Here is a 15,956-nt window from a genome sequence, read left to right as displayed (position 1 = left end):
TATCATTGCTGGGTGTGTTGGGGTCGTACCTATGTTCCCCGATCAAAAAAAGGGTCCAATGTTCCCCGTTTTTTCCCCGTTTGGGCGAACAGCGAACAGCTGTTATGTGACCGGGGAACAAAAAAGGGTTCTATGTTCCCTGGTAAAGAACCCTATGCGGGGAACATAGGGTTCAATGTTCCCCACTGTTCGCTGTTTGGGCGAACAGCGAACAGCTGTTATGTGACCGGGGAACAAAAAAGGGTTCTATGTTCCCTGGTATAGAACAATATGCGGGGGAACATAGGGTTCATAGGGTTCAATGCTCCCCACTGTTCGCTGTTTGGGCGAACAGCGGTTATGTGACCGGGAAACATACAACCCTTTTTTAGAAAAAGAGTTCTATGTTCCTCGGTCACATACAAAGCGGGGAACATAGGACCCGGAGAACATAGATACGGCCCCACGTCACCATCGCTTTAGCCACATTAGCAACATTAGCTGCGATGTCATCCATGACAAACGCAGCTCTGCTAACTTTCAAAAGCTGCCTCTGATACATCCATCATCCATCATCCATCATCAAGTCTTACAATTGCAGGCAACAGTGACCAAAAGCAACTGATTTTTCAACCTCACCTGAAGTTTAGCATAGCATAGCATAGCATAGCATGTGGTTCCCATAAGGTTTATATTAAAGCTGACTAAATGAGTCCCATGCCGGTTTGTCCATGATTTCCATGTTTTCCCACTTCAAGCCCTTGTCCAGTATCAGTGGAGACTAAATGTTGCAATTCCTATATGATTTCAGCCCACATGGCAAAAACGGGTGATACCACTATGCAAACCATGGCTTCTGGGGCCCACGTGGATATGCTGGCTGGGTTTTGACGGCAACTTTGATTAAATTACAATCTGCATTTCATGACTTTCCTTGATTCCATTTTTCAGACTGCCAAATAATACTAGAACAACATATACAGGGGCGTGATATTTAAATGATGGTTGTTTTCAGCAGCAACATTTATCAGTGTCTGATCATTCTAATGCTAAGACGGGTGAGACACCAAAAATGCATGAATCACATGTGAACTTTGTCAAAGATGATTTCTGTGCCCAGATGTGCACTGTGTTCTATGACAGTTTGATAAATGAGGGCCATTATGTTCTCGGGTTGTCTCTCCAACCGTCTCGTTCCTGTGTGTCGGAGAATCTTTTTGAATTTTGCGAGGAAAAAACAACTGGACTTTTTTATCTAATTATCTAAATGCTTCAAGAGGATCTTTTTCAAATTAGCCAAACATGTTCTGTTTTGAGAGACCAAAGGTCATGTTTTTGGCCTCTTCAACATTAAATTCCTTTTCTGTTTACATTTAGACAAAATGTTTACAATGTCTTTTAGTAGTTGTAGCCCTGAGGGACACAATGTGGCCTAAAATGAAAAATCACTGACATTTCCCCCTCTTTACGTGCTGTAGTAAAACTCAGTTTTTTTAAACTATTCATACTGTTAGTTAGTGGTGATGGCCTCTCTGTTCAGATGTCCCATAGCAACAGTGGACAGGGTTTGATTTACAGCATAATGGTGGTAATAAAATATCAAAAGCTTCTTCGGCTATTTAAACGAGAGTAGTAATAATGTAGTTACATTACTGGATCTAAGTTAATCGACACGATGGAGACAATTAACGACTTTTCAAGAACTGAAGATAACCGTTTTCTGGATGCTTTGGTGATTGTTGGACACACAAATGGACAAAGTCTCCTGGACAGAAGATTTTAATCCAACACAGAAGACACCTTCATACCTCTGAACGGCCATTAAGGAGCCATGCCACTGGTTTGTATGTAAGTAGCTTACTTTTTGCTTGATTTCTAATGTTATTAAATATTTTTTTTATGGCTTTAATCACTAGTTTGAGGTCATTTAGAGTCAAATAGAAGATAAAGCACGGCATGGTATTGGGGCTTGAACACCAATGACAGATAGCTAGTGTCATGCAAGGTAAATACACTTTAGACAAATTAGGACAGTCAGATATGTTGTTATTGTTATTATTTAATCTACGCCCACAGTCTATTCTCAAACAAAGCCTGACATCTTGACAAAACACAGGGCTTCACTATTACTAAAATCAGACTGTGATGGAAACACAACATAATTGTGCTCAGGTGCAAAGACTCTGCCTCACAATGTAAGTTCACCTTTGACTAATGATCAGAAAGTAGTGTTTGGCCTGAACATGATGTAAAACTCAGTGCAGGAGTAGTAGAAAGTGTGGAGCACTTAAAACCATTAATTACATTAAGTAATGTAGATTTCCTACAGTGGAGAAAGAAACACAGAGGCTCAAACAGTAAATTTCACCAGGAAACTTGATCATAATGAGTTGTTGACCTCATGCAGATGGTGTTATTGTCAGCGTCTCCATGACCCTCTGACCTTCACCGGTTCTTTCTCCTGCTCCCCTGGTGTCTCAGGACAGTATGATGTCATGTCTCATCGCCTCCCCCTATCCCATGAGACCATAACCAATCAGGCAAAGTGCTGTCCCCCCACTGAACCTCTTAATTCTTAAAGCCCCCCTCAAGCTTCTGACCTTTCACCTTGCCATTATCTGCCCAGCGACACCTACTGCTGACACCCTCAGTGTGTCCCTATGGATTAGTATGTATTCCATTTCAAAATTCCCCCACTCCACACGCTCATGCACACGCTATAAAATAAAAACGATGTACTTGTTGTCAAGTGAGTTAAAAGCTATACTGTGATGATAAATGATCAGCGCCATGCAATAAATGACACCTTTAGAAGTGAAGAAGGTTTCAGATTAACACCCACAGAGCAAATTATAAACTATATCAAGGGCTCAGAGTGCAAATCCCTGCCCAGACCCTGGATCCAGATCTGAGTCCATATCAACACCAAACGTTGTTAATTTCTTCCCAGGGCAAGAACCTTCCCCAGTTATTTTAACAGAATCCCTTTGCACATGGGTTACACTGGATGTGAAAGCACCCACACCTGCTCTCACACATGGTTCTCATCCAGGAGGGTTATATTTGGGCTGACAATATGGACCCACTTCAAGCCCATGACCACTTATGCCGCTTTTCCACTACACGGTCCCAGCACGACTTGATCGTGTCAGCACAGCACATTTATTTGTTTATCCATTAGTGACAGTACCTGGTACTTTTTTAGTACCTTCTCTGGTGAGCAAACTGAGTCATATCACATGAAGAGGCACAAGCACGACGACCGACACAAGAATCAAACCTTAACAACTGTAGATCAATTGAAAAGACTTCATCTCCAACATTTAGCAAGGAAATGTGTAAAATCTCGTTGGTGAACAACCAGCCTCAACACAACCTCTGCCACTGTATTTCAGTTCAGTGTCTGTGTCAAACAGAGTCTGTGGTCCGGTCATGCAGGAAGTACTGAACGATTCTGTGAACAAATCTAATTCATTAATTAACGGATTCAGTAGACTGAAAACAACTGTTTAACAAGTCACTACTTTGTGTGTGTCGCTAAATACACCAGACTGATCTACAGTTCGGTTTGATTCTTGTGTTGGTACCAACAAAGCACCAGGTACTATTCCTAATGGAAAAGCAAAAAAAAGTGCTATACTGTATAATGGAAAAGCACCATAAGAGGCAAATGGTCCCAGTAACCTGAGCCCCACATGGAACACTATGTTCCACACTATGGAAACTACAGATAAACCTGTTTGGGCCCCATAATCAGTCTGAATATAAAGGCCACATTATGCTTCTCCGACTGCGTAACCACGGAGACCCCTCGAGCCTTCATAGTTCTCCGTCGTGGACAGATACGCACTGCAATTTCCCACCCGATCATCAGGGGTCGCTATGCAAGGTTGTTGTGCTTTTGGCTACAGTGAGCAATGGCGTCCGACAGAGAAAGACTGTTGTTGTTGTTGTTGAAACAGTGGCCGTTTCTCACTTTTCTGTGTCCCGGAACGCAGTTTTAAGATTAATTTGAGGCGAGAAATTGGCCATTTACAGTCTAAACGTGCCGTGTGTGTTAAGATATGACGTATTTATAGTTTGGCAGCGACGTTGTCGGTGGTGTTCAGCTCCGCCTCTGTGGGCTCGGTGCGCACTTTGAGCCGGCACAGAGCAGCTTCGCTCGCCTGTCCTGAGGACCAATCGCAGCCCTTGCCGTCTCCGTTGTTCCTTGACGGAGTGACGGACACTTAAAAAATATTCTGTGCAGCCGGAGACGACGCAGAGGCTCTCTGACAGGCTATCAGTCGACGTAGAGGGGTCTCTGTAACCTATGTAGAGCACTTTACGCCGGAGTATTGGGCTTAACCCTCAAACAGTCTGTGTCCCATGTCTTGCCCTTCACTCTACCCTCTGTGTGATATCATCAGTGGATTCTTACCCAGTTTTAATGGGAACACACTAGTGTGATCACTTACCCATCAACACAAGTGTAGACAGGAAGTTACCAACAGAAAGACAAACCTCAGCAGAGGTAATGAAGTGATGTGGAACAAGTGGAACGATCAAAGAAACCATAGATGATTTTAATGTTCATGTGGACATTTGGGTTTTATGCTGTGCTCACTGTGTTATGGGTGGATTATTACATCTTTACAGTGATATTAAAGTGGCTTTACTGTATTGTTTTCTGGATAGGGAATATAAAATTCAACATCAACAACTGGACCAGATGGCAGAGCTGTAAATGTTTACAGTCGTGTAGCCAGTGAATGAAGGTATGAGAAAACACCAGTGTGTTTGTTTGTGAGTGTAATAGGTGAGAAACCCCCGTCATGAGTCGCACCTTTCAAAAAGCTGTCTCTGTAACACTCATCTATTTGGATCAGTCCATTTTTCCCCTGTTTGCTGTTCATTTATAGCTCAGGCTCTTTATTAAAGCTCAACCCCCCCCCCCCCCCCCCCCGTGGTCCCTGCTGGCAGTGAGTTCTAATGAGAAAACACAGGGGACCAACAGAATAATTAGGTTAACTCAGATTTGCATGTCACACACACACACACAGTGTAAATATGATTATTGCTGAAGAAGGGACATTTTGTGTATCTATACTTGGACATGTACACATGGACATATCATGTCCACACACACACACACACACACACACACACACACACACACACACACAGCAGCAGATAGGAGCCATTACTGTCAGACTCATCTGCCTCTAATTGGCTGTGATCCGAGCCCATCGCCCCCAGGGGGAGGGGCCTCAGATTCAATTAAAGCGTGTGATTGGTCCCTTTGAATATTTAATGTCCAGGACTAAAAACAGCCACTGCTACACTTCCAAGAATCGAACACACGATGACCAATCTGAACACTGTGTGTGTGTGTTTGTGCATGTTTGGACAGATATGTCTTATTTGTGTGTGTGTGTCCCAGTTAATACAGCAGACTCAAGGGAAAGTGACTGGAGCCATCAGAGGCTTTTCCTCTTCTACAGCCAGTGCATCACACACACACTTGTAATCAACCCGATTGTAATCAATTAATGAATGCATCGTCACAAAAAATTATTGGGTGTGTGTGTGTTTTATGTTAATGTCATTGTGCTTTAGTTAATGTTGTTGTGTTTGTGTGTAAAGACAATGTTTTTAACCTGGATTCAAAAACATTCAGGAGGAACAGAGAATAATAATAAAAAAATAAGAGATAAAAAAAAAAGTCAACAAAAACATCTTATCTTACTAAACTAATGGAGTCACTGGAAATATGTGAAAACTGACTGATTGTAAATGATCCACCTAAAAAAAGCACATATGGAACAGGACTGCGAGTGGGAAGAGGACAGAGAAAAGAAAAGAGAGATCTGGTAAGAGAATGAGAGAGTGGGAGGAGAAGAAAGAGAGGATGAAGGAGGAGTGGGTGGATACGACAGACACACAATTGTATTCAAAAAAGAAGTAACAGGAAGCAAAAAAGAAAGAAAGAAAAGCACTGTGAGCTGGATTTATAGTGGAGTTGGATGTTAGAGGACTGGACCAGCTCCTGACACGTCCCATTGTACGTCATTGTATGTCATTGTATGTCATTGTACGTCATTGAGGCTGTGTGACTGCGACAATGTAAACGAAACGCGAGAAGACAAATCAAGCGGAAGAAATCCCGCCAATCTCTCCGCTTCGTCTGCTACGGCCGCGGTGGCTCTCCCTCTCCCTCTCCCTCGCCTCACGAACCTCATCTGCTGACACGGAGAAAGACGACGAGGGCGACATTTGACCGGCTGAGGATACCGTAGCGCTCAGGGAAGGGAGGGGGTGAGCAGAGGAGCAGTTCTTTGTTGTAAATTTCAGCCTCTCCTCTAGATGGCACTATAAACTACTTACTTCACCTTTAAGTGTCCACGTCAATGGATCCCCAACAACAGGCCCCAAGCACTGAAGCGTCTCATGTCTCTCAGGCGCAACTTTGAGAAGAAGCATGAACTGAAAGACCACTTCATCAGCTTCATGGACAAGATGTTGGGCATGCCAAGCTAGCCCCTCCTCTCAGTGAGGGAGAAGAACATTGCCTACATTTGATGTGTATCATCATTTAGTCTTTATTTATTGACGTCATCAGGACGTGAAGAGAATTCAAAAGTCTTTCAACAATGAATTACTGAGGCGAGCTTTAACATCAGATTATAAACAGTGAGACCTCGTCCACCACTGAAGCTGCTGTCTCTTCATGTCCTACAGAGAACACAGAGACACTGAGGAACCAGGAAAGACCAGGAACCCAGGATAAAGTGGTTCAGTGAATGTGGTCCTGAAGGTGTGGAGGTGGATCAGTGAGTCAGGGGAGACTCTGTAGAAGGACAGAGTCCCAGCAGGACAGTCCACATACACTGATACTCTGTCAGAGACAGAGGACGACCTGATCAATGTTTCTGTCCAACAGTGACGGACAGAATAACCACGATCAGAGCACCTCAGACTCCAGGACTGATCATTACATCCAAACCAACAGTCAGAACTTTTGTTGTTCCTCTTGATTCCTCTGTAACTCAGTGATATATCAACAGTTCCTCTCCACTCGACCTCCCAGTAACAGAGACCAGTCAGACCAGATCTACACAGCAGCTGAGGCCAGAACTCAAATCTGTCTGGATGATCAGGATACGACTGATCTTCTGTCACACAGGTCACCTTCCTGTTGTCTTCAGACAGTTTGAGTCTTCTGCTCATTGTGTTTGTGTCCAGTTCCAGTTCACGTGAATCTGATATAGACAAGATACAGCTGCAGTTTATTGATGATCAGCTGATATGTTGTTATTTCCTGTAAATCCATACTTACACTTCCTGTAAGTAAGTAACATCAGCTCTCCAGCATGGTCCATCCTGGAGGAAGAAACAGTCTGAATGAGTTTCTGTCCAACATGAGTCCAAACTGTTGTCTTAATGACGCATTCTGGTGGACACAATGATGAACTACACCCTGGTGTCAGATGAAGGACAGGTGTGGTTCAAAAAGAAAACAGTGTCTGCAGAACCAGAGACCACAATTTCAGGAGACTACGCATTTTCTTAACAGCGCCACCAAGTGGACAACACAGAAGACGATTCCTGTATATACATTTTTAAGTCCTGTATACTGTAAATAGACATCCACTCGTTCTCACAAGAGTCTAGTCTTTGTTTCTAGTTTTTATGTTTATTGTCAAACAAGAACAACATCTATCAGGCAGATCCACTGTGGCGCCCCCTAAAGGGAGGAGCCAAAAGAAGAAGAACATGTGTTTAAAATCTTTCACTCATTTGGTTATATTCACTGACTTTTTCAATTCACATTTGTCTCAGAGGACAGCAGAATAATCTTCAACCTGAACCTGAACAAGTTTGAATCCTGCTGTTTAACATGAAGCAGAAGAGGAAGAGGAGGAGGAGAATACCTGAGAGTGTCCAGTCTCCAGTGTGGACTCTTCAGTCCAGCAGACAGCAGCTTCTTTCCTGAGTCTCCTGGATGATTGAAGCTCAGGTCCAGTTCTCTCAGATGGGAGGGGTTGGAGTTCAGAGCTGAGGTCAGAGAAGAACATCCTTCTTCTGTGACCAGACAACCTGACAGACTGGAGTTAATAAGATATGATGAACTCAGTGATTCAGATGTTGAACATCTTCATCAACAAGAACCTAAAGAAACAAAATCAGGATTTAAAAGATCAAATAAAGTGAGTTCTGACCTGAGAGTCTCCAGAGAACAGTGAGGACTCTTCAGTCCATCACACAGCAGCTTCACTCCTGAATCCTGAAGGTCATTGTTACTCAGGTCCAGGTTTTTCAGGAGGGAGGAGTTGGAGTTCAGAGCTGAGGTCAGAGAAGAACATCCTTCTTCTGTGACCAGACAACCTGACAGACTGGCGTTAAGAAGATATGATGAACTCAGTGATTCAGATGTTGAACATCTTCATCAACAAGAACCTAAAGAAGCAAAATCACGATTTAAAAGATCAAATAAAGTGAGTCCTGACCTGAGAGTCTCCAGAGAACAGTGAGGACTCTTCAGTCCATCACACAGCAGCTTCACTCCTGAATCCTGAAGGTCATTGTTACTCAGGTCCAGGTGTCTCAGACTAGAGGACACAGAGCTGAGGACTGAGGACAGAGCTTCACAGCTTCTCTCTGAGAGTTTACAGTCACTCAGTCTAAGGTAGAAAACAGTGATGAACAAAAGGTTAAACATGTTTATCTTGTGCTCTTTAGAATATGTCTTATTAATATTTATATATTGATCCACGTACAGAGCTTTGTTGGAGGCTTTGACCACCGGCAGCAGCTTCAGAAGAGCCTCCTCTGAAGCAGAGAACTTCTTCAGGTCAAACTCTTCCAGATCTTTTCCTGATGACAGTAAGATGAAGACCAGAGCTGACCACTGAGCAGGAGACAGCGTCTTTGTGGACAGATGTCCTGATGTGAGGGACTCTTGGATCTCCTCCACAAGAGAACGATGGTTCAGTTCATTCAGACAGTGGAACAGGTTGATGCTTCTCTCTGCTGACAGATTCTCACCGATCTTCTTCTTGATGTACTGGACTGTTTGCTGATTGGTCTGTGAACCACTTCCTGTTTGTGTCAGCAGACCTCTTAAGAGCTTCTGATTGGTCTTCAGTGAAAGACCCAGGAGGAAGCGGAGGAACAAGTCCAGGTGTCCATTAGGACTCAGTAAGGCCTTGTCCACAGCACTCTGGTGCAGATGATTCAGTTCAGGTTTGTGTCTAAACAGTCTGGACCTCTGGCTCGTTGTTGGTTCTTCTGACAACATATTTGTTCCAGAGGTGATGAAGGTCAGATGAACATGAAGAGCAGCCAGAAACTCCTGAACACTCAGATGGACAAAGCAGAAGACCTTGTCCTGGTACAGGCCTCTCTCCTCTTTAAAGATCTGAGTGAAGACTCCTGAGTAAACTGAAGCTGCTGTGATATCGATGCCACACTCTGTCAGATCTGATTCATAGAAGATCAGGTTTCCTTTCTGCAGCTGCTCAAAAGCCAGTTTCCCCAGAGACTCAAACATCTTCATGTTCTCTGGACTCCAGTGTGGATCTGTCTCAGCTCCTCCATCATATTTTACCTTCTTCACTTTGGACTGAACCACTAGGAAGTGGATGTACATCTCAGTCAGGGTCTTGGGCAGTTCTCCTCCATCTCTGGTTTTCAACATGTTCTCCAGAACTGTTGCAGTGATCCAGCAGAAGACTGGGATGTGACACATGATGTGGAGGCTTCGTGATGTCTGGATGTGGGAGATGATCCTCCTGGCCTGCTCCTCATCTCTGAACCTCTTCCTGAAGTAGTCCTCCTTCTGTGGGTCTGTGAACCCTCTGACCTCTGTCACCATGTCAACACAGTCAGGAGGGATCTGATTGGCTGCTGCAGGTCGTGTGGTTATCCAGAGGCGAGCAAAGGGAAGCAGTTTCCCCCTGATGAGGTTTGTCAGCAGCACGTCCACTGAGGTGGACGCTGTGACATCAGTCAGGATCTCAGTGTTGTGGAAGTCCAGAGGAAGTCGACACTCGTCCAGACCATCAAAGATGAAGACCACCTTCAAGTCTTCAAACCTGCAGATTCCTGCTTCTTTGGTTTCAGTGAAGAAGTGATGGATGAGTTCCACCAAACTGTACTTTTTCTCTTTCAGCACATTCAGCTCTCTGAAGGTGAAGGGAAATGTGAACTCTATGTCCTGGTTGCTTTTGTCTTCAGCCCAGTCCAGAGTGAACTTCTGTGTTAAGACTGTTTTCCCAATGCCAGCCACGCCCTTTGTCATCACTCTTCTGATTGGTCCGTCTCTTCCAGCTGAGACTTTAAAGATGTCTTCTTGTCTGATGGTTGTTTCTGCTCTGTCTGGTTTCCAGGAAGCTCTTTCAATCTGTCTGACCTCATGTTCTTCATTGACCTTTCCAGTCCCCCCCTCTGTGATGTAGAGCTCTGTGAAGATCTGATTTAGAAGGGTGGGGTTTCCTGCTTTAGCCACGCCCTCAAACAAACACTGGAACTTCTTCTTCAGGTTTGATTTGAGTTCATGTTGACAAGCTGCAGCTCTGGTTTCTGAAAGAACACAAGAAAATAACCAGTGAGTGAATCATTGAGAAAATAAGATGTTCTTCCTTTCACATTAAAAGTCCTCTTACTGCTCTGCAGACAGTCAGCGAGCTTCTCCTGCTTCATCCTCCTCAAGAAGTTCTCTGTGATCTTCAGAAAGGCCTCTTTGCTCCTCCTCTGCTCCTCATCTTCACCATCCAACACCTCCTCATCCTCCCTCTGACTCTCTGAGTCTTCTTTGTGATCTGTAGCCAGAACCTTCTGGATCTTCTTCAGCTCGTTCTTCACAAAGCAGATGATGTTCTCCTCCAGCAGCTGGAACAGAACATGTGAAGTTTAACCTGAGATGATCAGTGACAGAGTGGAGTCCTGCAGGTCCACAGAGCAGCATCCAGACTGTCAGAACCTAGACTCTGCTTCAATATTAACAGTAGTGTCATGTTTGTACATTTACACACCTTAAATATGGAGTCCAGGTCTGCTCCATGCTGCTGGACAGACTGACCACTGAGAACCTCTGTCCTCTGCTGATCAGCTCTGAGGAGAAAACATTCAGTGTCATTTACTAAACAATCATTTGTTTCTACCAGGTTTTCACTGTGCTGCACCTGAACTTGACAATTTTTTTCTTTTCCATCAGTGATAGAACCTGGTACCTGGTGTTTGTTTCAGTACCTGCTCTGATGAGGTTCCAAGCAAGTGTAGCCGATACTAAAATGTAACATCAACAGACTGCCGGACACTGATTGGTTGTCACTGAGACAGTCATGAGCGTGACGTCCAGCACAAGAATCAAACCCGCCATTTAAAACAAACAAACAAACAAACAAAAAAAAAAACAGTCAAGAGTATTACAGCGAGCAGGAGGCGGTCAGCAGCGAGTCCTTTATCTGCAGCTCGTCTGATAGCTGCCTGATATCCTCCAACAGGTCAGCAATCTTTTTAAGAGCTCTTTTAAGGTGCTTTACTACCTCTGCAGGTGAGGAATTGTCCACAGTAATGGCGTCCATGGTTGGATGCTAGCTTTCTCGCTAAAAAGCGTAAAATCCAAAAGTCCGATGGCTAAAACCAGTTTATCCAGTAAAAGCAAAGGTTAAAATAACCCTTTGCTTAAGGCTGAATGTATACAAATGTTAAAAACCTGTTTAAAACACCGGATAAAAGCAGTTGCTATCTTGTTGTTTCACGGAGCAGCCGATTCGAAAATGATGTTTACTAAAATCAACAAACTTGTATTTTGTTACCTTGGATACCTCTGACCCTCTCTGAAGTCAATAAGACGATCAAAAGACTGGTCACTCTTCATGGACAAACAGCTGGGTCCAGGTCCAGGTCCAGGTCCAGGTCCAGGTCCAGGTCCAGGTCCAGCAGAGTCTGGTCTCTGTTGATGGATCCTCCTACAAACACAGCACATGACATGTAAATAAAACACTGAGCTGTGACATGGAGAAGAGTCACATGGTCCATGAGATCCTCATCTCACCTCTGACCTTCATGTTCCCCACTCAGAGTGGTTTTAGAGGGCAGAGCTTTCTCTTTCCTGGCCTTGATCTTATTCATTGCAGAGCGCCACCTGCTGGGAGAGCACAGGACAATCATTGGCCGACATGACCACCACTGGTTGACTGATCAATCACAGCCCATTGGTTTATGCTAATAATGGACTATCAGTCACCCAGTTATTGGGTGGGCTCTGGACTGGTGAGATTTGAGTCACCAAAGCTAATCAGTAAACCTGGTGTGACGGACCATCAACCACCAAACATCTACTTTGGTGTTAAAGTCATTAGAAGAGGAGGCTTCTATATGAACTAAACTGACAGACTGATGTGGTCCAGCAGCAGGGGCTGCAGAAGCTGTTGAGGAACAACATGAACCAGGACGAGAGTGAGAGGAACAGACCATTCCTGACCCTGGAACTGTCCACTGGACCTCAGGCTTCTCACAACAACATCATCATCATCATCATCATCATCATCATCATCATCATCATCATCATCAGGTTCAGCAGGAGCAAGAAGAGCCAGCAACACCAGATTTGTGTCTGTCAGCGGCTGCAACTTGACAGGCAGTGTTTTGTTTTGGAGTCAGTCAGTCAGTCAGGATGGGGCTGTGCACTTGGCTCCTCGCCTAAGTTTATACAGAAGACGTCAGAAGTCGTTCACATGTCAAATGCCAAATACCTGGGTGTTAAAAAAGCCAGCTCTGTCCTTGGATGTCCCCTGGAACCAGTGGAGGTGGTGGGAGAGAGGAGAATGGCTACCAAGCTATTATCTCTGATGGACAATCTCTCCCACCCCCTGCAGAACACCATCGCAGCACTGGGCATCTTCAGTCACAGACTAAAACATCCAAAATGTCTGAAGGAGCGTTAGCGCAGGTCATTCCTCCCTGCAGCTGTTAGACTGTACAACAAGTGCACGCACGCACGCACGCACGCAACCAACACAAAGTTGCACATACAGTGGTCTACGTACAAAACAGAAGAGCTCTTTTATGCTTACGCACTGATTGCAAATTGTAAACCTGTGTGACAGGTGTTTTCCCATGTGATGAGTCAGTTTGCAAAATAGGGAAATTAACTTTAGAATTTTGAATGGCAGTGTGTTTCTTGTGAAAACAAGAGATTTTCTTCATGAAAATTGTGAATTTGTGACACGAATTTGTTTACACACAAATACTGGTACCTGAGACACAATGACCACAACAGGTAACTCATGCACCAACCCCCTGAACCAACTCTGCTAAACTACAAGCACAATTCCTGCTTTACACTCAAATTGCAGTTGTAAAACACACTTTTTTCAAACACTACACACAATTCTCTGCATTTGGCACAATTTTCATGAAGACAAGCTCTTGTTTTCACAAGGAACACACTGTCATTAAAAATTCTAAAGTTAATTTCCCTACTATGCAAACTGACTCATCACATGGGAAAACACCTGTCAAACAGGTTTACAATTTGCACTGCAAACACATTGAAAAGCGGCACCGGAGCGTCAGCGTGATTATGTAAACAAAAAAAACGCGTGTCGACTGGACAGCGGAGAATCTACAGATTCCATCGGTACCATTTTTATCACTCTACGACCAATATTCACGGATCCAGCCCCAAAATAAGAGCAAAACAACTGACTTTCAAGAAATACAAGTAGAAATGTTGCCTTACCTTTGCTGTTTATCAAAACAAGTTATTTCCACCGGAACAAAACCGCTTCTAATGAAGAACTACACTTTCCAGCATGCTTTGGGAATCTCACAAGTGTTATCTGTAGTTTGATATCAAGATATTCCACATAGAGCTTGTAACTGCAGAGATTTACTCTATTTAGTTTTGGCATGTCATTTTCGAGCAGGGACTCCAAAAAGAGGGTCAGGGAAGAAGTGGTTAAGGCTGAATGTATAAAAATGTTTAAAACCAGATAAAAGCAGGTGCTATCTCTCACCTCCTCTGCACATGCGTATTAGCAGCCGATTAGAAAATGATGTTTACTAAAATCAACAAACTTCTGTTTTGTTACCTTGGATACCTCTGACCCTCTCTGAAGTCAATAAGACGATCAAAAGACTGGTCACTCTTCATGGACAAACAGCTGGGTCCAGGTCCAGGTCCAGGTCCAGCAGAGTCTGGTCTCTGTTGATGGATACTCCTACAAACACAGGACATGATGTGTAAATAAAACACTGAGCTGTGACATGGAGACGAGTTACATGGTCCATGAGATCCTCATCTCACCTCTGACCCTCATGTTCCTCACTCAGAATGGTTTCAGAGGGCAGAGCTTTCTCTTTCCTGGCCTTGATCTTATTCATTGCAGAGCGCCACCTGCTGGGAGAGCACAGGACAATCATTACAAGTTCTGCTAACTTTTTTCAATCACAGAATTGGCCGACATGACCACCACTGGTTGACTGATCAATCACAGCCCATTGGTTTATGCTAATAATGGACTATCAGTCACCCAGTTATTGGGTGGGCTCTGGACTGGTGAGATTTGAGTCACCAAAGCTAATCAGTAAACCTGGTGTGACGGACCATCAACCACCAAACATCTACTTTGGTGTTAAAGTCATTAGAAGAGGAGGCTTCTATATGAACTAAACTGACAGACTTATGTGGTCCAGCAGCAGGGGCTGCAGAAGCTGTTGAGGAACAACATGAACCAGGACGAGAGTGAGAGGGACAGACCATTCCTGACCCTGGTACCGTCCTCTGGACCTCAGGCTTCTCACAACAACATCATCATCATCATCATCATCATAATCATCAGGTCCAGCAGGAGCAAGAAGAGCCAGCAACACCATATTTGTGTCTGTCAGCGGCTGCAACTTGACAGGCAGTGTTTTGTTTTGGAGTCAGTCAGTCAGTCAGGATGGGGCTGTGCACTTGGCTCCTCGCCTAAGTTCATACAGAAGACGTCAGAAGTCGTTCACATGTCACGTGAAGACAGTGTAGACAATTTAAAAAGAAACATCTTGCAAACAAATGGTTCAAAACTGCAACTTTGCTCTCCGCTGGTGACGTTTTCACAAGTACGGGAGTACGCAAGTACGGACAAATATGGATAGTGAGAAAGGGCCATAGACTCATATCAATGTGATTATTGATAAGTATCATTATTGATCAAATCCAAACACTTATCTCTAGTTGTTAATGGAAAGTTTGTTGTTTGTGTTGGATTAAAGTCACTGACAGGCCATAGCTGAGGACTAAATCCAGGGTGTCCTCTGTTGTGAGTCGGCTGTGTCACATGTTCAAAATCCAAACCAGAAGTAACTTTAAAAACTCTTTTGCCATCGAATCAGATGGATTATAATGGACATAGAGATGGTGACATCTTACAAATACCTGGGTTTTAAAAAAGCCAGCTCTGTCCTTGGATGTCCCCTGGAACCAGTTGAGGTGGTGGGAGAGAGGAGAATGGCTACCAAGCTATTATCTCTGATGGACAATCTCTCCCACCCACTGCAGAACATCATCGCAGCACTGGGCATCTTCAGTCACAGACTAAAACATCCAAAATGTCTGAAGGAGCGTTAGCGCAGGTCATTCCTCCCTGCAGCTGTTAGACTGTACAACAAGTGCACACACGCACGCACGCAACCAACACAAAGTTGCACATACAGTGGTCTACGTACAAAACAGAAGAGCTCTTTTATGCTTACGCACTGATTGCAAATTGTAAACCTGTGTGACAGCAAACACATTGAAAAGCGGCACCGGAGCGTCAGCGTGATTATGTAAACAAAAAAAACGCGTGTCGACTGGACAGCGGAGAATCTACAGATTCCATCGGTACCATTTTTATCACTCTACTACCAAGATTCACGGATCCAGCCCCAAAATTATAGCAAAACAACTGACTTTCAAGAAATACAAGTAGAAATGTTGCCTTACCTTTGCTGTTTATCAAAAC

The 15,956-nt window shown here is 44.0% G+C and overlaps 1 protein-coding gene across 1 annotated transcript in view; it reads right to left on the bottom strand.

The window, feature by feature from the left end:
- Positions 1–6,693: 6,693 nt before the first annotated feature.
- Positions 6,694–15,956, bottom strand: part of LOC310941027 (uncharacterized protein) — a gene marked incomplete at both ends in the record, with an annotated part of 52,360 nt that continues 43,097 nt past the window's right edge. Inside the window, 9 exons of the mRNA XM_083906098.1 lie at positions 6,694–7,220; positions 7,846–8,066; positions 8,181–8,354; positions 8,469–8,642; positions 8,739–10,542; positions 10,626–10,851; positions 10,995–11,073; positions 12,020–12,109; positions 14,276–14,365. Coding sequence (XP_083762224.1) covers positions 6,694–7,220; positions 7,846–8,066; positions 8,181–8,354; positions 8,469–8,642; positions 8,739–10,542; positions 10,626–10,851; positions 10,995–11,073; positions 12,020–12,109; positions 14,276–14,365 — 3,385 coding nt within the window. The remainder of the gene's footprint in view (positions 7,221–7,845; positions 8,067–8,180; positions 8,355–8,468; positions 8,643–8,738; positions 10,543–10,625; positions 10,852–10,994; positions 11,074–12,019; positions 12,110–14,275; positions 14,366–15,956) is intronic.

This window comes from Microchirus variegatus (assembly GCF_963457635.1).
Source record: "Microchirus variegatus genome assembly, chromosome: 19".
Lineage (NCBI taxonomy): Eukaryota > Metazoa > Chordata > Actinopteri > Pleuronectiformes > Soleidae > Microchirus > Microchirus variegatus.
This window is presented reverse-complemented; position numbering and strand designations above follow the sequence as displayed.